This window comes from Rhinoderma darwinii, chromosome 2 (assembly GCF_050947455.1).
Source record: "Rhinoderma darwinii isolate aRhiDar2 chromosome 2, aRhiDar2.hap1, whole genome shotgun sequence".
Lineage (NCBI taxonomy): Eukaryota > Metazoa > Chordata > Amphibia > Anura > Rhinodermatidae > Rhinoderma > Rhinoderma darwinii.
This window is the reverse complement of record NC_134688.1, coordinates 407744665-407771831: the sequence shown is the minus strand read 5'-3', so window position 1 is coordinate 407771831 and position 27167 is coordinate 407744665. Positions and strand designations below refer to the sequence as shown.

At 40.7% G+C, this 27167-nt stretch overlaps 1 protein-coding gene across 1 annotated transcript in view; it reads left to right on the top strand.

Annotated features, from left to right (window-relative positions):
* DPH1 (diphthamide biosynthesis 1) overlaps nt 1–27167 on the top strand; it is a 219420-nt gene that overhangs the window by 188532 nt on the left and 3721 nt on the right. The window contains exons 7-11 of the mRNA XM_075850805.1: nt 9286–9354; nt 13894–14050; nt 19248–19348; nt 21545–21623; nt 27025–27159. Of these exons, the coding sequence (XP_075706920.1) occupies nt 9286–9354; nt 13894–14050; nt 19248–19348; nt 21545–21623; nt 27025–27159 (541 nt within the window). The remainder of the gene's footprint in view (nt 1–9285; nt 9355–13893; nt 14051–19247; nt 19349–21544; nt 21624–27024; nt 27160–27167) is intronic.

Genomic DNA, 27167 nt, shown 5'->3' with positions numbered 1-27167 from the left:
ACTGGCTCTTATCTGGTGTTGCACACATACATGTGACACGTGGTTGTTTAGCAAAATTGCACACAGTGGAACCCATGGCCTTAATATAGCACAGCATGTTCTTTATATGGGGGAAATGCAACATTCAACAGTATATAAGCTAAAACTGCCCAAACAACATTGCTTCATGGTTACTATTGAGGTTGTACGGCTATGGACTGTGTGAGGGGTGTGATGTCACTATGTGACAATATTGATTCCCAATCTATGACACCAACAGCTGTATATCTATAACTTTATTGAACATGTTTTTCTTCATATTCTAAACAGATGTAGTAGTTTTGCAAAGTTTATAGCTGTGTTTGTGGAGTTATATTGTTTAGGACTTGTTTAGTTCTAGTTCACAAGAAATCTATGTGCTTCGATCCTGTAGTTTCTCATTTTATTTAGTTTTAATTTAAAAGCTTCCCTTGCACTTTTAAGCATCAGTGTTATTTGTCTTCTCTGTATACACCAGAATGCACTTAATGCATTTAGGAAAGCATGAATCTCCCTATCTACTTCTCTGCCAACACTTGGCTCTAGATTTTGGCTAATGAATCCTTCTCAGTACTTACAAGTGCCGAATATATTAACCACACATGTAAATTTAATGCAGAAATTTAATGCATAGTAGTTTATTGTTGGGTATTGATGTAACCACAAGTGACTGCAATTTTTTTTTTTTACAATTTATTCTGGAGTAAAATGTTTTCTGAGTTTGACGTAAAGTTGCACCCACCCAACTACTTCATAACTATGAGCACTGTTAGAATACCAGAATACTTGGGGTACCTTAGCCAACCTCCAAATTTGAAGCCAGGTCAAAATAAGATATGAGTGCTGTAAAGGATCTGCCAGACACAGCTTCTGTGTCGACGCCCGTGGTTAATCAGTCTGCACCTGCTCCTAAGTCTGATAGGGTGACTCGATCTGCTACCTCTCAGGCTGGTAGGCTCAGGAGTGGGAGAACCTATCACAGCCTGGCCAGACGGTTCTAGCTCCCGCCCTCGGTCTATTTTTACCTTAATTTCCTGCTTGTCTCTGCCTGTGATTCTTTCCTGTTTCCTGGCTCTGCTGCTCCTTCTATCATTATTGACCTTGCTTCATTTTGACCCTGGCTTTACTGACTACGCTCCTGCTCTGCGTTTGGTACCTCGTACACTCCTGGTTTGACTCGGCTCGTTCACTACTCTTGTTGCTCACGGTCTTGCCGTGGGCAACTGCCCCATTTCCCTTAGCTTCTATGTACCCTTGTCTGTCGTGCACATATTGAGCGTAGGGACCGTCGCCCAGTTGTATGCCGTCGCCTAGGACGGGCCGTGCAAGTAGGCAGGGACTGAGTGGCGGGTAGATTAGGGCTCACCTGTCTGTCTCCCTACCCCGTCATTACAAGTGTGGTCTTAAAGTAATAAGATACCACACTATAGTACAAAATATTGTGAATTTGTTAAATCAAATATATGGATGTCTGCAGTATACATATTCACTTTAGGCTACGATATAATAGGGCTCATAAAAACTAAGACAGCCTCTTTAGCTGGGTCAAGCCCCAATGCTTGCTATCGGTAAGCACTCCTACCTGCTCCCGGATCTCCAGTTCTGATCTAAGATTTGCACCTGCAAGAAAAATGGTGCTGTAATGGTGCTTGTGGTGGCTCAAGCCGGTCCAATGAGAGGCGGAACCGCGGCAAGAAGGACATAACTCTTTTTTTCCCCGCTAAATCTGCTCTGGAAAAAAACACGCCTTTGTCTTCTATTGAAATCAATGGGAGGCGGTTTCGGACGTTTCTTGGTGCTGATTTCGATGCGGTTTCCACATCAAAATCAGCTCCAAAAAACTCAGTGTAAACTGGGCCTAAGATAAAAATGGAGTCCTCAGTAGTTGATACCTTTTAATGCCTAATTAAAAACATGATAAATGGCTATTTAAATAGCCGGCATGTAATACTGCAATGTATGGCTGGCTCTAGCTTCCCCTGGCGATAACAGCAGATCACCGGGACTTTTTGAAACTGAACCTGTGGCGATAAATGGATCGCTGGGCCAGCTTCAGCTGCAAAAGAGATTGTCTTTATTAATGGGGTTGTACCAAAGTCGACAGGTGTCACCTATCCACAAGATAGATGACAATTGTCTGAATACGGGGGGGCCCACCAATGGGCCCCCACCGATCGCTACACCAGGGGCCTCACACCCCCTCGGTCCTCCTCACTGCTAGACTACATTTAGGAGGACTTTAAATGGAGCGTCAGTCGAGAATCCGCACTGGCATTCCATTCAAAGTCTATGGGAACGACAGAAACAGCCAAGTACAGCTCTCGACTGTTTCCATCAGTCCCATAGACATTGAATCGAACAGCAGGCGCATTCTCGACCAACGCTCCATTTAAGCTCCTTCTCTCTGCCGGAGAGCAGTGAGGAGGGGCTTTGGGTCCTGTGTAGTGAGGAGGGACAGGAGGTACGGGACCTCATTCTCACAATTATTGGGGGTTCCATTGGTGTGGGCCCCAGCGATCATTTGTTCTTTTAAGACATAAATAACTAATAAAAATACATGTAATAAATGTACATGTCATAACCATAAAAATACATTACAAAGTTGTACATTATTTCCTTAATGGTGACGCTCTATCTGGTGAATCCAGTGCTCTTTATATTCAGTAACACCATTTTAGGGTTGCTTTCTGCCTCAATGCCTCATATATGAATGGTTTAACTTAATGTTTAGATGTCTTTTAACACAGCGTGGTGAATAATATTATTTCAGCAATCTATACTTTTCTCCCCCAAGTAAATGTACCACCATAGAAGCTAATTGAAAATGACTTGGGAAAATGGAAATGATAAGAACTCCATTACATGGAAGCATTTCTCTCCGGATTGTAATAATTGTGTTATTCCTCATCGGGATGAGTTGAGTGATTGTTCTTTACCGTAGCAAGGAACTGAAATAATATTTTTTATATACCATATGTGTGCATATGATTAATACTTGTAAAGGTATACTAGATTATTTATGGGGAAGTCATAGAATATAGCTAAGAGCTAGACACAAGACTGACAATTGTAAGCCTCTCGGGTATTACTTATTTCATCTATTTAGGTGGATAATATGTTTTTCACTCCAATACTTGGTGATGGTAAAACAAAGAACTGCATGTTGTACGATTAGCATTGACAAAATAAGTATATGCATAATTTATGCATGATTTGCTCGCTTAGTGCGGTGTACTCGGAGTGTAAGTGCACCGCTACTGCACTGTTGACATTTAAAAATAGCACTCTTAAGTAGCTCTCGGCTATGGATGAGGCTGCGAATGTGAAAATGTTTTTAAGCTAGCACACTTTTTTTATTTCATGTCTGATTTTGCAACTGAAAGCTGCTCGGATCATCTCTGCGCTGTTTTTCTCTGCTGCCATGCGCTCCTCTCATCCCGCGTTTGTCTGTTTCCTGCAGCTTCTCTCCTGGGATCTCTTGCTCTCTGTTCCTACCATTACTTATTGGAGCACTCCCTGGTTTTTTCTCACTCTTCCTCCTTCAGCAGATATTTATTTATTTTGTTTGTAATTCAGAGAATTCACACCACATTAAGCATTTTCATTACCTAAAATAATTAGGTGATGGGAGAGGAGCGCGCTCTAATTTGCTGTCCTTAAATAAAATTAATGCTCCTGTGATGCTGGCTTTAGACATTTTTCTTCCCCAATTACATTCTGGCCTCCCATCTATTATCTGTCCTGATATACGACTCAATTACTGGCAGCAAACTGCGGGCAAAGACAGTTACGGCAGAGCACTGAAAGCGAGACATAGGGTGATGGACAGAGAACTGAGAAGCAGAAAGACACGCTCACAGAGATGCTGATACGTGTAAAAGTGAACACTTGTGAGAATACAGCAGCGTCTGTAATGACGTTACATTATACTCTCTCCAAAACACGGAAACAATCATCGGTTCTACCAATTTCTAATTTGGTATTTATGGAAATAATTATTTGAAGCAGCGTACACACACAATTTTGCTGTGGTGAGAGAATACTCTGTTATAGCACCTCTACATTGTCTAAATATAAAATTATTGCCCCATTAGGGTTTCTGTGGTACAAATTGCTAATAATGATGGGCATCTGTAGAGAAATGTTTTCCAACATGTCTGGTAAATCATTACAACCAATAAATAGGATGCAATTCACTGTCAGTTATTGATGTCAAAAATACTTCTCGTTGCGAAAAAAGGCAACATTTCCTAGTAGTATAGACTGGAAAATCAAAATTTTAATTTTTGGGGGTCAATCTGGATGTTTTTATATAAATGAGTGTGTAAATTCCACAGTAAAGCAAATTGGAATCTACCGGCAGGTTTTGGCCTGCATTTTTGCAAATGTAGCTGGTAAATTGGCCTTAACGGAGTCTTTAATGCTAAACTACAAGCAGATTCGTATCTATCTGGGAATACTATAAGGGAGTCTGATTACTCCCGACTTTATAATGCAGCGAGATAAAGAACTCATAAAGGCCTGCCTTAAGTGAAAATAACAGCAATAGCAATGGACCACCACAAAGCCCTGATCTCAACATCACTGAGGCTTTTTGGGGTTACTTCGAAAAACAGAAGCAAGAAAATCAGCAGAAGAACAATGGCAAGTTCTCCAAGATGTGTGGAACTACCTCCGTCAATTTTCATTTTCTCAAAGTAAAATATACAGTAACTCCAGTAATGAGAATGACCGTAAACCCACTCTTAAAAAAGCCACTGATCTGGCTGCTTACATACAAATTGTACTTGCTTATTTTTGTATTTTATCCCAGCTATTTTTGGCCTAATGCTTTCATAAATTGAAATAAATAAAAAGTCTAGTATTATTTTTAGTTACAAATCTTCGGTCTTATTCTCCACACCTGTAAACACAACACAAATCAACCTTTCAAGCATCTGGCCCTTTTGTATGGATGTGTTTGTCACTGCGACGCACTGTGCATGATCGGATAATCCATAGGAGATAATTGGCAACCAGCGCAGTGAGTTTATTGGCTTAGACCTTTGTGGTAGATCAGTAGCCCACTATAGAGACCAAGGCGATAAATCCTGTAACTGCAGCCACATCTATTTTCTGCAATTTTCAGGCTGAGCTGTCCATCAGTGTCATAACAGATCAATGACTGACATGTCTGACCCCTAAATGTTATATGCAGCAGCTGGAATCCGTGAAGCCATATGTTTCTGTCATACAAGTTATTTTTCTAAAAAACAAAAAATATTTGGACATTTGGAATCCTGACATTCGTAGGACAAGATAATCATTTAGTTACAATCTTTATATATATATATATATATATATATATATGTAAAAGTAATTTCTGTTGTCTGTTCTTTGTGCACGGCCAAACGACTGGACCAATCTGCACCAAATTTGGCAAGTAATTCTGGTGCTTTCAAAGGTTTTACACTAGGTTTCAGCTCTCCAGGGCCTACCGTTTGTCGACATATTCACAAAAAATTGCAATAAAAAAGCAAATATGGCACCGCTGACTTCGACATCAAGGGTCCTCCTCCATATCACATCCCATGACCATATTAGCCAATAGAATAGGTTCTGCATTTTAAGGCCCCATGCACACGACCGTGCATTTGGGTCCGCATTGCGGATAGTACAGGCCACATTATAACCTACAGCCCAATGCACACGACTGTGGTTTCCATTGCCCGGAGCGCAAAAAGAATAGGATGTATTGTTTTACGAGCTGCATTTGTGGTCCGGGCTCATTATATGCACTCTTGTGTGTGCACGGTCCATGATTGCAGACAGCCCACGGATGACACTCCTCGGGCCGTCCGTCCCATAATCACAGACCATGCACACAGCTACAGTCATTTTTGTTTTACACTGGGTTTTCATAACAATCCAGCCATCTTTCTTTACTCACTGTGAACGGGACTGTACCTATTCTGCACTGTGCCTATACTGGATTTCAGCATTCTCATAAATTGAACCCCTTTCAGACCAGTCATGCCTCCAAAAAAATAACCCTGGACTTAGACGAAAGACTCCTGCAGCAAAGTGCATGGCTGCTGCCTGAGTTGCTGAAAAATCTCAGCAGACCCAAGCCCGTCTCCAGGCTGACCAGATACATCACAGCCAACGGCGAGCTGCTAAAACTCTCCAGCAGACTAAGGCACAACTGCAGTCCCAGCGAGACAAGACGAGCCTTGGCTTTATATCAGTAGGAAACAACGTTTTTAACCACACACACAAACAACAAACAAATAGACCCATGCGAAGCCGAGTAACTTTGCTAGTCATGTATAAAATATTGCTGAAATGTAATCATAGAGACATATCTACACTACATTTATAGCTCCCTATGTAATATGAAGTACTAGTGGTTATCACTGTTGCCTTATAACCAGAGTTTGCATACTGGATTGGATTGCATTTTTTCCAGGTATTTCGGTATTTCCCTACATTCCAAAATATGTTGGCATATAAACCTTAGGTAATAAATCATAATTATTATGATTTCTGAAGTGTTCCTAGTGTTCTCCTACATTTCAGACGCTAGTTCAGCCGACCGCTATGCCTTCCAACCTTCCCATAATCAACAGTGAGAAGGAATAAAGCCGTTGCCAGACTTCTCTGGCAGCGGCTTATCTCCTTCCAAACAAAAGGATCGGGTATGTTGGAAGTTAGGACACCGCCATACACATTAGATGGTCGGGCAGTCCTGCCAAAATCGGCGGCTTTGGCCGACATACATCTAATCTGTATAGCCACCTTAAGTTTTCAATTTCTCTACAGTGCCAACACAGGGGAAATTAAGCATTACACAGTGCCCATTTAAATAAATGGACTGATTATGTAAGAGCAAGATACCCTCTTCGTAACGGCTCTCTGGACAAGAGATGGGAATCCTTAACAGTGGACCCCCCTCTATTAACTCAGAATTCCCTAATATGATATATGAAAATGAGTTTTCTAAAATAGACAAGCCCTTTAAGGAAGATGAAATGATTGCTTGTCCAAGGATGACAGGACATGGATACTATGTATGTGCTCAACGTAGAGAGGACATTGGAGTTTATACAGAGGCCAGTCAAGGTGACGCTTGTAACAGAGCTCATTATTAGAAGGGAGAAATAGTTTTAGTGAAGAGGCTACAGGAATACCTCATTATTTCTGACATTGTCTATCCAAGGATGCTTAAGGGAAGGAAGATCAGCATCTGATCCTTAATCCTGTATTATACCCGTCTACCTCAATTCAACACTTATTAGTGCTCCGTGATCTTTCCTGCACACAGAACAGAGAGAGTGGGATTAACCGCAGCCCTTCTCCATTGAGTGAAAACTGTTCTCCATGAAAAAGGAACTTGAGATATTTCCACATATTAATTTTAGAACGTTCACACCCATAGTAGGATTGTATGAGGTTTCCTGCCAGTCACAGGAATAAAGAACACTACAGGAGGCCATGACTGAAGTTTGTTGGGTTCAAAAATATTATCTTATAAGAACTTCTGGTATGTTTCTTAGGTGAGGAGTGATCTAAACTTACAGAATGTATGGTAAACACTGTATATGAATTTAAGTTGACTAAGAGATAATCTATGATCCACATAGCTATATAGGCCAGGTATGAATACCCCACCCACAAATACAGGCAAAACCCTCATAATGACATCTAAAATGCCTCTATTTACAGAGCCATTACCCTTTTAAAATTCATATAATTAAATGACAAAATTCTGGATGCTTGCAACAGCCACAAGGGGGAGCTTACTACATACATATTTATATAGCGCTCATTGAAGTAAATGGGGGCAATATAAATACAAGCTCCCCCTAGTGGTGCATGCAGGCTCTCCCCCATTTTTCAAGATTCCTGAACAATCCAGGACTGTAAGAAAGTATGCTTATAGCAAGGTTAAATATTAATATTAAAAAAAACACTTGTTAGCACACTGAAATTCCTTTAATCCAACATCTGATAATTTCCCAAGAACTGAAGCAGAAGATTAAAGCCGGCCATACACTTTATATAGAATGTCGGCGGGACGATCATGTGTTTCCAATAGGGAGAAAGCCTCTACCAGATTCCTCTGGCATCGCTTATCTACTAATAAGAAAAAGGATCAGGCACGTTAAAATTCAACATGCCCTACCCTTTTCTCACCCGACATCTGTCGTCGGGGAAAAGTCTGGATGCCGCCATACACAATACAATCCTTGAGATTTTCTAACCTTATAATTTTTTAGTGATTTATTTTTTTTAAACGATTTAATAATCCAGAATTTTTGAGAATCTGGAAGCTATCTGGAGCCATTGATGCCAGATTAAAAGATATTTACTGTATTTTGTTTTTTAATTATTGTGTACACATTATAAATTTATTGTGACCAGATTCTAAAGGGGTTTTCCGGAACTAGTATTGATCTGCTATCCATATGATCGGGCATTCATTTCTGATCAGTGTGGATCCAACTTTCGGCAACCCTGCCGGTCCGATAAATGAAGGGGCCACTGGAGCTCCTTGTGTCCCCTTTATTGTGTACCCAGTCACAGCGCCACAAATTTGGTTGTGGCTGTGCCTGGTACTGTTGCCCAATTCTAGTCAAGTGAATGGGACTTGGCTGCAGTACTATGCACAGCCACAACCAAATGTATATTGATGTTCCTCATTAGACAATGAAGGGCATGCAGTGCTTGCTGTAGTGATGCAGCTCCTTCGTTCATCTGATCAGCCGGGGTGCTGATCAGATGACTAGGATGGGCCATCAATATACAGTATTACTGTACTTTGAAAGGCTAAGATGTGATTTTTTTGATGATCGGTTATGTGACTATTGCTCATATGTTTCACTGTACGATTCTAACAACCATACGCTTAACTACAGTATCCAGTATTCGTTTACTAGCACAGACATACTACGTTCATTTAGTTTTTTGGCTTCTGGTTCAACCTATGAATATGTTAACATCTGTTGCTCTAGAACAATTCACAAGCCAGTGGTTTTGCTTATGCTCAGACCAGTGCTTCACCCATAATCATCCCATGTTCAATGTCTGTGATCTATTTCTTCATATCTGGTACTAAACATACTGGTAGTTCTGATCTGACATCTGAAATATCTGAATAATAACCACTTTACATATAATGTCCTACTGGTGATAATACAGTCCAGTGAGTGGTCTCCAAAAGCTTTCACTGTTCAGATGTGTCTAAATAATCTGTCATTTTATAATTTTAATGTCTTTTGTTTGTAGGTATCTGGGCGATGGTCGCTTTCACCTGGAGTCAGTAATGATCGCCAACCCAGACACTAAAGCTTTCAGGTAATTGTATTATGGTTAGTTTATTATATGTTCTTTTACTGTTCTACTGATATCCATACGGATTAAAGGTGCCACTATGGTTAGGTGAAAATCAACCAAGTAACAGGTATCCAGCATAAGATGCTAATCCTACGTGGCCCCACAGATGGTGAATCCCAGTTGTTTACTTCGGTTTTACGTAGTAGAATGAAGATCTTTTGGAAATTACTATAAGATGAGAGATGAATTTGTGTTAGACCAAAATATTCTTTTATTTAGGAAACACGTGGAAGGTATGAGAAAGAACAGATGTTTTTGTTGATATCAGTAGATTCACATTAAAGATGCTTTCTCATAAAGACAACCCCATTTAAAATTGAAGGGGAAAGCGGCGTCGGGCCAGAGTATTACATGCTGGTCATTCAAATGAATGGTCAACCAAGTAATATGTGGACCGAGTGGGTCCACCAGAGTGAGAGTCACTGTTTGTGAGCGACTTTCCTCTCCGGTTCATTGAGGGTGGTCTTGAGCAGGTGACAGCCCCCACTATGACGTCTACAGGGCATATGGAAAGGGGTTGTTTTCATGAGACAACCCACTTAAAAGACTTAACCTTTAGGTAAGGTTGTCTACCTAGATCCGAATATGCATCAAACAAACTTGAGTGTCATTTATATAATGGTTAGTTCGGTGCTGTGGTTCTCATATTTTCTGTAGCAGTTGTATTCTGCATTTGATGAACTATATTCTTGTTAGATAAAGCTTTGATGCAAAGATTAAAATAGTGCCGTTTTAGATAAAGACTCAAGATTATGACATGCAAGCCAAGCTGGCATCCTCATAGACCTGCAGAATAAGAAGGGACTTCATTTGAGATCCATATACAAGTGCAGGGTTCATTTCTGCAACCTTTGTAGGTTAGATACTAAACATACTATTGTTCCATTTGTACGTATGGTCTAGGAATAGCACTGACTTTGTAATGCAATAAATGCCTTTTTTAACATGTCCAAATGTGATGGATATAACAATGAAAATGTATTCTTGTGGTTGTGTTTTGCAGGTTTCTTGTAACTATAATTTAAATATTATTTATCACCTTAACAATAGCAGGTTGAATATATTTTTTCTCACTTTTGTGTATTTCTTGCCCTTGATGATATTCGGCTGCAGATACATCTGTTTATTTCCTTTGCTCCTACTTCCAAAATCACTGTCTGAGATACGGTTTAAATATTCTACATTTTATCCTCAATAAATGATGTTCATGCTGAGCAGGGCTGGTTTCATGATCATTCCCAGGGTTTAAAGCATTATACACCAGACTTGTTAAATACGGTGCATTTCTTAATAAATGTCTTTTTAGAAGTTGCTGTAGAGATTTTACAGTCAGTGTGGACCCTCCATGAATAGGATGTGCGCTGAGTTCTGTATATCGTACATACAGGGAGTTTGACTAGTTGACATTTGGGTTGATGTTCCAAAAATGACTTGGTCTGAACCCTGTTTCTATTCAGATTATACTAAAGATGGATTTGCATTTGGAATATCGAAGGCATTGTTAATCTGGGGCTCAAGTAAAGAACACTTAGTTTGGACTGGAACTAAGCACATGGATATTCGCAAATCTAGATTAAGTCTTGTGTGTAAAAGCCTTAGATTCATTTAAAATGTGTTCAGAAACTTGGATCAACACCCATGTTAATGGAGGGATGAGTGCTGAGAAATTGGGCCTAGTGCTCAGAATCGGGGTCATCCATAAGTCATGATTTTTAAGGCTTAGTTTTCAGGAGTCGTGCTAGAAGGTGGGGTGTTCTAAAATTTGAGGATCCGGCTAAAAGGACTAAAGTTTACGCTTGGTGTTTTCTTGTTTTGTTGTAATTCTTCTAATAGAAAGTAGACTGAATAACTGAGCGTGAACTTAATGGCAGGCATAAACCATGGTTCTTGTCTGTAGCATAAGTTTACAATGTATCTCTACATACTATCTACATGTAATGTAAAACTGATATTGAGTTAGGGCATGATTTTCAGGCCATTGCAAACCAAAGCCGAATTCAGAATTGTCCCTGTCTTTTTACATAGCATGTCCTTCTGGTTTGCACTGAGAGATGTATTGTTACCAAACACAGTGTATGCTAGTCTGATGTAGAAAAAGACTGTAGACTCGCATCTAACAGACATTAATGTTATAAGCAGTGGATATGCTATTAATGTTTACGGTGGGAATACCCTTGTAAGGGCCTGTCTGTCCGCAGAATTCAGAATAAATCATAGAATGTGAATGGGCTATAAGACACGCTATAACTACAGATCAGTTATTTCATATCCTCTGTTAGATCACTATATATGTGTGTATGTAAACGGATGTAGGGCCTAAAAAAAAATAGCCATTGTTCCACAGGCGCTGTTCGCTAAGCATTGGCCCAAACGTGTTCTAGATTATTTCAAAGAGAGGAGATGACAAAGCAGAATCTCCTCAACTTGCGGAGACGTGGCAGTGCCACCCGCTGTACTAGTGATTGTCAGCTAGCACATACTGATCTGCCCCAATAGCCCATCTGGACTGCAGTTCACCAGCACTGGACAATCAACATCAAATTATTTATGGATTATTTTAAATTATTTATTTTATAAAAAAAAATAGGTCCCCTGATAGTGAGCTGCGGATTCAATCACCTTATATTGCCAGGCAAGATGATAACTGAAAGGGAAATGAACAGTCTGCATAAAATGTATGGACAAGCCAGGTCCTCCAGAGAAAGAGACGCTCTTTGTAGCTTAGGTGAATGGATGGAAGACTTACCCTCTATTAAATCCATCTAAACAAGAAAATCTCATTAATGACTAATACTTACTAGAGATAAAAGATTTTTAACATGACGGCTCGAATATTCGAATCTGGGTGTATGATCCATATAGACTGCATGTGCTAAGGTTTTATGTCTTTGCATATACATACAGTGCATTACAAAAGTTTTCACCACCTTTGGTGTTTCTCCTTCTTTGTTGCATTACAACCTGGAGTTAAAATGGATTTTAACTGTGAATTTATGTAAAAGACCTGACAAAATAGTCCAAACTGTTACAGTGAAATCGTTACAGTGAAATGAAAAACTGAAAAGTTGTGGGTTCGTATGTATTCATCTCCTTTGCTATGAAACGTCTAAATAATGTCTGGTCAAAAAAATGACCTTCAGAAGTCACATCATTAGTTGATTAAGGTCCCCATGTGTGCAATGAAAGTGTCACATAATCTGTTACATGATGACAGTATAAATACAAAAGGCTTAAAGACCCCTGAGTCTACACCGCCACTAAGCAAGAAACATGAAGACCAAGAAGCTCTCCAAACAGGTCAGAGACAAAGGTGTGGGGAAGTATAGAACAGGGATATCCCAAACGTTGAACATCCCACAGAGCCCCATTAAATCCATTATTACAAAAAGGAAAGAATATGGCACAACTACAAACCTGACCAGAGAAAGCCGTCCAACAAAACTAACAGACCGGGCAAGAAGGGCATTTATCAGAGATTCAACAAAGACACCACCGATAACACTGAAGGAGTTGGAAGCATCTTTCTATAGGTCCACTATAAATCGTACACTTCACAGACTAAGTCTTTATGGACGAGTGACCGGAAAAAAAGCCATTACTTAAAGAAAAACATAAGAAAACATGTTTTGGGTTTGCCAAACAGCACATGGTAGACTCCCCAAACACATAGAAGAAGGTTCCCTTGTCAGATGAAACTAAAATTTATTTTTTTTGGCCATCATGGGAAACGAAGCGTGGTGAAAACCCAACATATCCTATCACACCAAGAATACCATTGCCAAACTGAAGCGTGGTATTGGCAGTGTCAAGCTATGGGGACATTTTTCATCTGAAGCAACTGGAAAACTGGTCAGGATTGAAGGATAGATGATGGCAGTAAATACAGGGCAACTTGTTTCAGTCTGACAGAGATTTGAGACTGGGATCTCCGGAGGTTCACCTTCCAGGCGGACAATGACCCTCAACCTACTGCTAAAGTAACACTGGAGAGGTTTAAGGGGAAACATGTAAATGTCTTGGAATGGCTTAGTCAAAGGCCAGACCTCAATCCAATTGAGAATCTGTGGCATGACTTTAAGACTGCTGTACACCAACACAACCCATCTAACTTGAGGGAGTTGGAGTCGTTTTGCCTGGAAGAATAGAAAAAAAAAAAAAAACCTGTGTCTAGATGTACTCAGCTAATAGAGACGTTCCCCAAGAGACTTGTATCTGTGATTGCAGTAAAAAGCGACTCCACAAAGTATTGACTTTCAGGGGGTGAATCCTTAGAAGCATTAAAGTTCTCTGGTTTTTGTGTCATAGTCAAAAGTATTTTTGTCACCTTCAAAGTGTTAGGCATGTTGGGTAAATCAAATCGCACAAACCCCTAAAAAATCCATTTTAGTTCAAGATTGTAACGCAACAAAACAGGAAAAACGCCAAGGGGTAAATACATTCGCAAGGCACTGACGGTATGATCCATATACGATGGTTTTATCTCTTTATTTCTGTACATAGGTATGATCCATACAGTAAGGTTTTCTCACGGGAGTATTACGATCACAGCACCATGCTAAAAAATAGAGGTGATGCCATTTCATCTGCTGCTGGAGCTAAAACATGGGGTCTTATTCTTGGTACTCTTGGGCGTCAAGGATCTCCCAAAATACTTGAGGTAAGCACTTTCCTAGCTCCTGCTATTAAACAATTATGTCTTTCCTCTTCATTTATTATGCACACACCTGTCCCTACCTCTTTAAGAGGCTCAGTATTCATATTTTTTAATACGGTTTCTCATTAATTAAAAATCGCTAGAGGCTTTGACACTGAAGTATGTGATGATGACTGAAGTTTGAGGAAAAAGTGATTTCTTAAAATACTATTTGTAACCCTTTCTCTGTCAGAACAAATTATATCATCGTATTGCAAACCTCTGACCGTGTAACGGTTAAAAAATTCTTGAAACACAGATCATCACTTGTGTACCCTCTCCTCCTCTTTCTCTCAACATGAACATAATCTGCTTCCATTAATTCACCTCCCCTCCTCCAGAAAGATACATTTTTAGTCCCTGTTAACCTTCGCAACGAAATTATTTTTTTATTCTCATTTACATTTTTCCTTTGCAAATCAAGAATGGTGGGTCATTTTGTCCTTTCCTTCACCAGTCCCCCATGCAGATCATTAAACTGGACACATGTGCCCATTTTAATTAATCTTTGCACGGCATGATGCCTCTATTAGTGCCGGAGATTATTGGGTGTTCTGTGAGATACCAAGCAGCAGAGGGTAGAAGGTGTCATTGTGTTGGTGTCATACTATGCGTGCTGTGGGTTTTGTACGAGGACCATGTGTGGATGAGGGGGGGTATATTATGTGAGTGGCGAGGTTTGTGATGAAAAGATAAGCTTGAGAGGTGTTCAGTACAATTGTGTGGGGTATTGGCAGAGAGGGTTCGGACTGTAATCTGCGTAAGAGCTGATGAGGGTATATGTATTGTTTTTGTGGAGGTTGGTGGGGGTGGACGGTGGTAGGGGGAATAGCTGTGCCTCTGTATAGGGAATATGATTAGGTCTGTGTGTTTTGCCAGGGTCTTTTGTTTTCGCTCCCAGCAGCACCCTGCCACGTTCCTGCTAATGAGTATTCCTCTGTCTATCCTGTGTAACAAGGACAGGCCTCATTAATCTATTGGCTGCAATTACAGAGCCGCAATTATTATTTGCACTTCTCATTAAATGAACTTGGAATGGTTATTGTTGGTTATTTATCCATCCACTCCCATCCCGTGTGGAAAACAGAGGGGCTTAATTAACTTCCAGTCTGGGAATCAAGACAGGGTCTCGGGCTGCGTCTCACACAGGAGGGGTGTTTGACAGGGAGTCATTGTGTAAGAAATAATCTGTCATCCTCACCCTGTCCCGCATCCCAGGTAGACGGTAGAAGTACATTTTCTAATAAAATGCTTTCTTGTCAAACAGACTGATGTGTATAAAGTCATAGTAATATAAAGATATATCTATATTAACTCTTTACAAGCTGGTGAGATCTGCTGTATTGTATGCTACCGGCTATGAACCCTTAATAACATTAGCACCAGAGGCTCAAATGAGCTCAGGCGACACTAACACAAGGTGAATGAATGTCTGTCAGGGGATTGACGGGAAAACGAAATAAAAAATGGGCTAAAATACCATTTCTTTCCAGACAAAAATCAAATTATTTCCCACTACAATTATGCAAAACAACTGTGAGAGGACAAATTGTGTGCCTGGGTCACAGGCCTATTGCTTTTTCTTCGTGCTTGAAATTAAGCTTTTCATGGCCACGTCATTAGAATAATTTACTGAGCGCCACAATCACAGCAGTGTACAAAGACCGTAATGGTGCCTGATTGACTTTAGTGCTGCGGCGCATTGCATGTGTGCCCAAGGCAACATGTGCTTATATCGCCAATATGATGGGCGTCTGTGTTGTGCTCAATAGACATAACTTGCATTATTTTCGACCTGGCAACAAATCTATTAATATTATTGATCTACTCTCGGTATATATGTTTTACATTTTCTTTCTTTTTTTAATTTTGCATTCAAGGGGATACACTTTAGATTAGCATTTTTGTAATTATTATTATTGTTCAGAGTTTGCATATAAATAGGTGTTTGCACGCGGTTCATGGGCACCTTTAACGTGTCTCATGGCTACCCAGGAAGAGGTAGTGGTTGCTGACTGGCTGTTTGCATGTAAGCTCCTGTAAGCAAGTACTAAAAAAGAAACAAAAAAAAAAATGGCGCCTCATAGTGTAGACATTCTGCTATAGGGTGAGAGACAGGTGGGCATAAGGTGTGTGCTCACCTTGTGGTGTTGTGCTTAAGTAGGCACAACACTGGTAATATCGTTTGTAAGTTGTTGGTGAGCTGCTGCTCCTTTCCAGTGGCGGACAGTTGGCTTGCAACTCCGCAGCTTGTAAAGCCAATAACACTGAAAAATATGAAGTATGCGGCGCTGCGGACATCAACTTCTTTTATTGTAAAATAAATGGCTGAGTGTTTCGATACCGTATCTTTATTGAGTTAAGCTTTTCTATATCTGTACTTCATTGGCTGCATTTTTTACCCATATCTCTTAGTTGGCATAAACGAGGAATATAATAAAGTGTTTGACATTGTGTACATGTTTGGGTTCCTGTTCTGTACAATATAAACAGATGGCTTCAAGCTTTCTGTCTTTCTGTCCAAGTTTATCTCTGTTTAGAATTTCCATAGTCTGTATCAATACCTCTTAACCTCATATGTATCAATATTCATCCATTACTGTCCCATTTCCTTGTAAAAAAAAAAAGCTGTATGATGAAGTTGTGTGTATCGAATATCTGTCCGTTTGGATGCATACGGCTCTATATTGCAATGTTTGTATCTACTATAAATCCCAAACTCATTGGAGGTTTTGGTAAATAAAGTATTTATAAATATGTACTGTTTAGTAACAGTCAATATCCCCTTAAAACAGTTTTTAAGGCTTTGTTTACTCAACCGTCATGGTGTCCATTCTGAACAGAGCCAGGACAGGGATAGATTCATTTTAATTGAATCCTGATGGATCCTATTGATTTGTAATGGGGTCTGTCAGGGTTTCATTGTGGTTTCCACTATACAGTTGTTGGAGCCATCTGCTTCCAGCACGACCACTGCATAGCATTCGGCGCCCAGAGGCAGCCGGAAGAGCTGATCCTGGTCTGGGTGTTGGACCCACAACGATCATATACTTTTTACATATTTTATACACATAAGTATAAAAAAACAGCCCCAAATCTAGACAACCCCTTTTAGGACTAATACTTTATGTAGTTAGAAATTATTTTTTATTGTAATATTATATTAACACAATAATCTGTATACAAGTCATTCCCAATCGTATTACCATGGGGGAACCCCAGAAAAATGTTTGCACTCCCAGGAAACCCCTATTGACATTCTTCCCTCAAAAAAACATACTGTATAGAATTTCATATATTGGCCATGATTTGCTGCTTGCTAAGCCTGCACCCATGCCAAGTATCTTAGGGTAGGCTCAAATCAGTGTGCCATCCCTACCTTAAAGCTGACACAACTTTCTGCTGCCTTCGGGGGAACCCCTGACCAGAAACCAAGGAACCCCAGTTGGGAATCACTGTTGTATACAAATCTTGTGTTTTTTGTTTGTATAAATATGTGTTTCACCACATACACTTGCTCGTATGTATCTTCCATTAATATATGTATAATACACTCCTCAACATTGAAACTGTAACACCAAGAAGGGCAAGCTGTAAGGTTGTGCAAATCGAGGAAGTAGCAGGGGTCGCTAAGATCTGCAAATGATCACATTTTCAAGAACCCAGCTCCAATCTGTGACATGTGGTCGGGGCATAAAAGCCAGATTAAGAGCAAAGTTTTTTAGCCACATAAAACCTCAAAAATTTGATCAAGCGGTGTGGAATGATTGTGCGGTGTCTCCTGTTTGTCGACAAGCCAGTTATCGCCACTTGTCACAAACTGAGAGGGACAGAATCCTTGAACTAACAGACCTTAGTTTATCACTTTGGCTGATCGATACATGTCTAGGCCAAGATGTCCGCACTGTTCAACGTTGCGTGACCCGGAAGTTGGAAGCCGCGACCCGGAACAACAACAAACGGGAATAATAGAAAGAGGTGCGCAGACGCGAACCTCTGCACAGATGGATCATCTGATTGGAAGCATGGCGCATAGTGATCCATTCTGTACTGCAAGTGAAATTGGATATCACATCCGAAGCCTAGGGCGGCAACCAGTGTCGACACAAACCATCAGAAGGCATTTGCACGACATTGGGCTACGAGCCATACGTCCAGCTACAGCTGTTCCATTGACCACACGCCACCGCACTCAAAGGCTATCATGGTGCCCAGCAAGACGGCAATGGAGGCTGGAATAGAGGTCAATCCTCTTCAGCGATAAGTCCCGCTTTTGTCTAGGACGCAATAATATCCGGAGATTGGTCTGGAGACCACGTGGGCAATGCCATGAAGAGGCCTTCACAAGGTATCGTCACACTGGTCCTAATCCAAGGATTATGGTGTGGGGTGGCATAATGTACGGTAGCTGAACCCCTCTAGTCTTCATTTCAGGTACACTAACAGCTCGGCGTTATATTGATTTGGTCGTGGAACCAGTGGTACGGCCATCTCTCCAAAGTGTTCCAGAGCTGTTTTTCAACAGGACAAAGTCAGGCTGCATGTTGCTTGTGCTCCTGTGAGCAACCTGCGTGGCCTAAACGTGCTACCATGGCCTGCAACATCTCCAGACTTGTCTCCCATCGAGCACATCTGGTACGTCATTGGTCAGCAATTGCAATGGGAGCTGCCAGCATCCGCTCTTGATGATTTGTGTGCCCAAGTGCATTCAGCGTGGCATAACATTCCTCAGACAACCATTAATAACCTCAACCATATCATGTCAAGGATTGTAAGTGCGTGTATTTCTGCACGTGGCGCTCATACTCAATACTGAATAAATCAGGATGTTTGGAATATTTTGTTTCCATTTTTTTATCATTTACATATCATTAACATGTCTATTAATCCTGTGATTTCCACAACTCCAAAACTTTTCCTTCTTGTTGTTGCAATTTAAATGTTGAGGAGTGTATTAATAGCTATTCCCACACATATGAGCGTTGAGTATTTCCTAGCTAGTTCTATGTTTCATTTCATCTTGTTATTCTCTAGCTCCTGACTTAATTAATTAGTAAGGTTATTCACTGAAGGATACGTTTTGGACGGCTGCCTTACCCCCCAATTGCTCTCCTCTTTTTTTTTTTTGTCTAACACACTGTGGGTCTCTCTCTCCTCTCAGCACCTGGAGTCACGTCTACAGGCTCTCGGCTGTCGTTATGTGCGGCTTCTGCTGTCGGAAATCTTCCCTAATAAACTCAAGCTGTTCCCAGAGGTGGAAGCGTGAGTACAGAGAGCAGAGCTGTAAACACACACACTCACCACGCGCAGCCCTCAGCATGGGGTGGAATTACGAGAGGACATTTTGGCAACCGGGCGCAACCACTTCACAACTTGCACTAGAAATACCCAAATATTTAAAGCTATACCGTTTTATTAATATTTTACTTACTACATTAACGCAGCTTTCCCCGCTTATAATGCATCTTTATATCCAGAAAGGAATGGAATGTATAGCAAGCTACTTAGATCAGTGTTCTCAATACTTACATGATGTTATAACCAACTCCTGGCACTTAATGGTTCATTTAAGCAAATTTAATTTACATTTTAGCATGTAACGTTTAAATAATCCACCTTCCTACTGCAGCCACGTTCCCTGAGGGCAAGTACATAGGAAAACAACGGGATGTGAGATCATGTCATTTGATCCTTATTTACTACAGCAAATATAACCCCCTGAAATATCAGTAAATACTCTGTACAGTATATGTTTACACATTTGCTTGCCCTTAGGCTCTGTCGCGGCTGCTGTGACAGTACGAACACATTGTGATGTCACTATTCCGATTTTATCTTTTCATGGAAAACCTACAATAGCAGTTAATTCCAGATGCGAAAATGTCACTTACTGCAAAATATTGTAGATGTTGCATCAAGTGTCAAGACCTTCCTGACACATTTTTCAGAAATGTGTTGATGGCTCTTCCAGCACCAGTTCTTCCACAACACTAAAAATCGAAAAACATCTCCAAACATAAAAAAATTCGCATTTTCCTTAGTGTGGTTTATCTCCTATCTATCTGTCTATCTATCTATCTATCTATCTATCTATCTATCTATCTATCTATCTATCTATCTATCTATCTATCATCTTTTTGACTATCTAATTATCTGTCCATCCAGAGTATCTTGTGTCTATCCTTACGACTAGCTACAGGTCTATCTATCTATCTATCTATCTATCTATCTATCTATCTATCTATCTATCATCTTTTTGACTATCTAATTATCTGTCCATCCAGAGTATCTTGTGTCTATCCTTACGACTAGCTACATGTCTGTCTATCTATCTCATGTCTATCCTTGCCTATACATCCATTTCGCCATCTTCTGTCTCTGACTTTCTATTTATTAATCTGTCTCTGATTTTCTTTCTATCTACCATAGGCATCTGTTTGTCTGTCTAGAAATCTAACATTTTCTAACTTACTAAATCACACGGAATTCTATTGGTGAGATGAAACGAAAACATATGAATTGATTTGATGACATCCGCCGTTGTATTTTTTCTTTAATGGACTAACTGCATTATCTCTCGAAAAGCTTTAAAGGTGCAAACTGATTATAGAAATGAACAGATCAAGAAAATGTTCTTAAATTTCAAGTAAAAAAAGAAAAGATGGATGTGAAGAAAAAAAAAACAACGGCATTGAAATCTCTTTAACTGTTTATATCTAACTAGAACGGTAAAGTTAAGAGCATTAATGAGATGCCTATTATCCCTGACCTGATGAAAAGAAGAGGTTAGCTCCCGAAAGCTTGTTAAGAGAAAATGCAGTCCATTAAAAAGTATCATAAACCACAAATGTGGTGGAACATCATCCTTCACCGGACTGAACTGGATGCTGCATTAATTTATAAACAGAATATTTCATGACCATTTTTTAGAGGCCACACTGTCTTCTTAGGTTTTAACTAGTTTTAGATCTCACTTAGCTTAACCCTTTCAGAGCCAGTTATTTTGTACTGTAGGGCTCAGGAGCTGTAAGCACTGTGCTCTCCATCCCTGTTCTGTAGACTGACTGGATTTACTCTGGCCACTGACTGATACACTGTTTCATCACAAGTCTACTTGACTTAGTAACATCCTTAGCCCCATGCACACGGCCGTAAAAATTGTCCGTAATTGCGGACCATAATTGTGGTCCGCAATTACGGACCCATTCACTTCTATTTATATTTACAGGAAGGACTCCGGGCCATAGAACTGTACCACAAAAGATAGGACATGTCTGAAGCTTTTTACGGACCGTGCTCCCATACTTTGTATGGGAGCACGGGCTGAAAATGCGGATGGCTGGCTGTGCCCGTAATCATGGGCACAGCCATGTGCATGAGGCCTTAGACAGTTGCTTAGGCCTCAAAACATGTTATTTCTCATTATGTAATTGTAAATTGGCTTCTTTCTACTTGCAGGTGGATACAGGTTGCCTGCCCAAGACTCTCTATAGATTGGGGGACCGCCTTCCCCAAGCCTTTGCTTACGCCGTATGAGGTAATCTCTCTTAAATAAAGCCTATTGATGTTTGCATTGATTTGAGCAATTATTATCTAAGAGAATCTGTTGGCTCTCCTGACATGTCTGTTATAAAATGCTTGTGTTCCCCATGCCACTCCTCTGTTATTTCTGCTGGAAATGTATGAATAAAGTGAAAGCTGAACACTACCATTCCTCTTGTCAAAAGAGTGTGTCCTTAGACCCTGTTCACACTGAGGTTTTTTTTGCTGCGGTGTTTGACGCGGAAACCTTGGCAAAAAAAGGCTGAAACTGCCTCCCATTGATTTCAATGGGAGATGGAGACATTCCTTTTATTCGAGCAGAAAAAGAAGCGACATGCTCTATCTTGAAGCATTTTCCTCCTGAAAAAAAACCCTTTGTAATCAATGGGAGAATACAGAGCAGCTGTGACTCAAAAAGTAAAAAGGATTTTTAATAAAAACTATTTATAAAATGGCACTAATCACACTGACTGACCTTTTTAATAAAAAAAAAATGCCATTCAAATGTTTATATAGCCTTTAAGCCCCCTATGCATGTACACTATTACCAAACGTTGTTTTTGTTTGCTGTGACCCTCTATGGGAAACCTGTTCCTTAATTTGTTTTTTAACACTTAGGCTGGGTTTACACGACCATGTTACGTCCGTAATGGACGGAACGTATTTCGGCCGGAAGTCCCGGACCGAACACACTGCAGGGAGCCGGGCTCCTAGCATCATAGTTATGTACGATGCTAGGAGTCCCTGCCTCACTGCCGGACAACTGTCCTGTACTGTAATCATGTTTTCAGTACGGGGCTGTAGTTCCACGGAGAGGCAGGAACTCCTAGCGTCGTACATAACTATGATGCTAGGAGCCCAGCTCCCTGCAGTGTGTTCGGACCGGGACTTCCGGCCGAAATACGTTCCGTCCATTACGGACGTAACATTGTCGTGTGAACCCAGCCTTAGAGGCACCTATACTCCTGAGCCCCCTGGGTGACCCCTTGTGTGTAGACTCTCCTGGACTGTGAGACGTTTTCTGGGCGGTCATGGACTTTCATTCCAACTCTCTTATAATATCTAAACTCTGCCTATAAGTATTATGCTGACATTTTATTGCAGGTGTTGTTTCTTTACCATGGGATTCCCTCCGCCCCTTATTCATTCCCTGATTCAGTGCAGGTATCTGCTCTCCCCCCCCCCCCCCCCCATGGGGACTTTGATCATGCAAGAGTTTATTTTTTCTGTCTCTGTCTGTAGGCTTCTGTCTGTTCTCTGTATCTTTGGCCTTTCTTGGTGTCATCTGGCCACATGAGGTTGTTTGTCTTTGTCTATATGGATTTTTGACATACTTTATATTGTATGTATTATTGCATTTACATTTAATACATTTTGTAATTTTTGTAATTTATGGTGTTTCATAGTCATTCCTATTCCCTTTTTGGTTTAATATGTCTGTAGCATCCTTTAAATGCGATTATCTGACTCTCACCGTTTACTCTCAGTTGTCCTTGGGACACATGCCTACTATGCAGGTTTCCTGCCCCTCCCCTAATTTTTACCCTTGGAACTGTCTTCCCTTACCCAGGCTTGATGAAAGTAAAACATCATCCCTCCCTCTCATAGATTCCATCATATTGTAAACCTTTCTCCCAAGTCATGGAGTTTTTCCCTCCTCATTCTCCCTTCGTTCCCTTTTTTCTGTCCAATTTTCTTGACAAAACATAGCTCAGTCCCTGTTCTTTTTTGTAATTCCTGATGATCTTATTTGCCACTTGTCCTGGCCGGGAGCTCCACGTTCTGCTTTAGCATTCTGCTCTTTTGCTTGTCTGTTTGCAGAATGCCTCCTGTTATAGGTGTTATACCTGTCCGCTATCCTCTTTAGGGTGCTACCCTAACAAATTTCCTCTCCTTTCTCCACTGTCTCTTCTTTAACCTCCACCCCTCCCCCCCCCCCCCCCCCCCCCCAATTTTTTATTTTTTTGTCATTCTTCCCCTTTCCTCCCTCTCTTCAGTGCACGCATGGACTCAATCAACATTGTGTTGGTAAATGTTCAGGGACTTAACCTTTCCGAAAAACGATCCTCCTTGCTTCGCTTCCTCTGCACAATGCAAGCTTTTGGTGGCTTTTTGCAGGAGACACATTTTCGTAGTGATACCTAATCTTTACAATAGGAGGTTCCCGGAATCTATCATAGCTGTGCTGCTGATTCCAAAACCTAGGGTGTCTTGATCCTGATCTCCCGAGATGCACCCTGGTTGTTCCTGGACTGTTGCTCAGATGAGCCAGGATGTTACGTTTTCGTGAAAGGTAAAATGCCATACTCCATCTGCACTTTTAGTACACATTACTTTCCAAATTCCAACCAACCTTCTTTTCTGGAGTGTTTACTCAGGTATGTTGAAGATTTTTTGGAGGGTGTTGTGGTCTTTGTGGGGACCTTAACATGGCTCTGGACCCTTAATAAGACAATTCCAGCGGTACTTCACACCTCCTCTGTAGGGCGAAATGTTCTTCGTAAGAATTTAAACTCATTGATATTTGGCGCACTTCCTATCCATCAGACCTTGATTATACTTTCTTATCCACATAATATGTACTCCTGAATAGTCTGTTTCTCTCTCATTGTCATCTCTCTCCTCCACTTTGCCTACATTGACTTGATCACTTTTTCACATTACGTCCTTATCCCTGGCTCTCCCTTTTTCAAAATTGCGTTCTTGGGGCTGGTGCCTCAACGAGACCTTACTGCAGGATCCTACCATGCTGGATGTGAATCAAAACGACCTAGCTGACTTATTTTCTTAGAATGCTGCCCCTGACATATCTCCCACTACCCTCTGAGAATCCCATAAATGCTTTTTCCGAGTAACGTTCATTAAACTGGGCACTCGTCTGAAAAAAGAGCCAAGAGCCCGACTCTCTGCCTTAATGGCTAGAATTGGTGAGCTCCTTGGACGTTGTGGTAAAGGAAGAATTGTGTCCTCTTAGAGAGAACCTAAAGTCCCTGATCCTCCTCCATGTCAGGGCTTCATTGCTGAAATGTTGCTGGCATTTCTACAAATTTGGGAATAAACCCAGTAAGACTATACAAAGAGCCCATTCTTTCATCCTCCAAATTGCTACCCCCTCAGGTCAAAAATGTACCTTATTGTTATAGATTGCAGAGACTTTCCGCTCTTATTATTCATCTTTATATAACTCAACGCTTCTCTGTCCTCCAATGACTCTATACAATGAAAACACTTTAAGTAGTGATATAAGTAGTCTGTTCTGGACTCCCAAAACTTCAAACAGACGCTATCCCCTTACTGGAGACCTCCATTTCCGAAAGAGAACTGTTAACTGGCCCTCAAAAATTTGCAGACTGGCATGGTCACAGTCCCAGATGGCCTCTCCCTGTCATATGTCAAACTTTTCTATCCTACTCTACCTACTCACTTTCTTAACTCAACTCCCTTTCCCAGGGCCATACCCTCCCAACTGACTTTCCCACATATCTGTCATAATCAAATAAGGTTACGAACAGACGCAATGCCCACATTACACTCATTTTCCTCCTCAATGTTATTTTCCTCAGTTATTTACCCAAATTCTTGCAACTCTACTCCGTTCCTGAAACATATCATCCACCGGGACCAGGTCAGCTTCATGCCTGCCAAAGACAACACTGACCAGAGCTAGAAATATAATATATTATATTTCCTCCTCTTCCTCCTCATCCCGGCCTTCCTACTTTCCACCGATGCCTAGAAAGCATTAGACCGGGTGGATTTGAGGTTTCTCTGCCATGCCCTTTATCACATCGGCCTAGGCCCCATGTTGGATAAGTAGGTTTTATTCCCTTTTCTCTGCTGCAGTTCGTATTAATGGTGTTCTTTCCAAAAAATTCCTATCACTAACACTACTGGTCAGGGCTGCCCTCTGTCACCTCTTATTTTCATACTGACCCTCTAGCTGCTACTCTGCTGACTACCACATAACCCAGATATCTCAGGAAAACCTCTAATATTTTTATTTATGAAGCTTTTGCAACTTTTGCAAACATTCCATATGCAGTTAAATAATTTCATCCACATAAAAATTATTTCAACTTCCCTTCTTAGTATGCGTTTGGGAGTTTAAACTATAGCAAATTGTAACTTGAAATTCTTTTTGATGGAAAAGTAGTTGTCTGTCCTAGAAAACCTGTAATACTATCCCTCATTTAGCTGAACAAAGTTAATCCCCTGTGCACACCACGCTTTGGCCCAACGTATAGAGTGTATATCAGGAAAGCTCCCGACGTACATGCTAAGGGTTTCCATAGGGCTCCATTAGCCCAACGGAGTTCAGAAGAGTGTCCTTTTGGCCTCCGTCGGGCTATTATCGTCAATATACCTTTTTTTTTAGGATGTGATAGCATAGTAGACTATGCTTTTCCATCCTAAGGCCTCATGCACACGTCAGTATTCTGGTCTGTATTTTGCTTCAGTATTTGGAAGCCGAAACCAGCAGCGGGTTCAAAACACGGAAGAGGTGGAAATCTTTCTATTATAGGTTTTCTCTGTTTATGTTCCACTACTGGTTTTGGGTTCCAAATACTGAAGCAAAATACGGACCAGAATACGGACGTGTGCATGATGCCTGATGGATTCTGCAAAAAAATACTTTATACTTTTTTTTTAACATGGGAGCCTTTGCGGGGCGTATGTCACTGTATGGATGGTATACATTAAACGTATCATCATGGGTTTTTCCAAAGCCTTTTATGATGTATATGTTAAATATATACCATTATAGAATATGGGCGACATATGCGTTAAACGCATTCCTAATAGAGGCATCAGTCACCCATAAACACTCGTTCATCGGCTGATCGCATATTTTATGCGGCCAAAAACTGGTTGCTAGTCGTCAGCACATCTCTCTGTGTAAACAGGGAGATCTGCTCTTGACATGATGCAAATGCATGGGAACGCAAATGCATGGGAACGAACGATCGTAGTAACGATCGTTCATCCCCATACTTAACAATCATTGCTCTTTGTGAATGGAGCAAACCAGCGCCAATCGTCAAGCTGTTTTAAAGGTGGGTATATATGGACGATATCTGCCCATGTACTCTCACTGTGTATGCGAATGATCAGTATCATATGTTAAAAAATAAATTTACAACCTTTGCTGTTGCTGAGATACAGCTCCCACGATGTAGAGTCAGCCATAGGGGATCCTTATATCTATAGGAGCACTAGCTGCATTTGTAATGGACCAAGACAAAGGTCAGCAATGTAACATATGTCAGACTAGTGTAAACCGTAATGCAGTACTTCTGAGAGAATTAATAGAAAATCAAAACAATGTACTTTATATGAGGAGGGTTAATTCTATGATTAGGATTCTTGTAATTGATATCTGGTTTTTTTTTTTTCAGGCCAGTGTGGCTCTTAAGGAAATAGAATGGCAGAAGACTTATCCCATGGATTTCTACTCTAATCAGACTTTGGGTCCTTGGACAGTGAACCATGAGTCTAATCGTCCTCCACGCGCAACAACTAGACGAACTAAGGTTAGTGC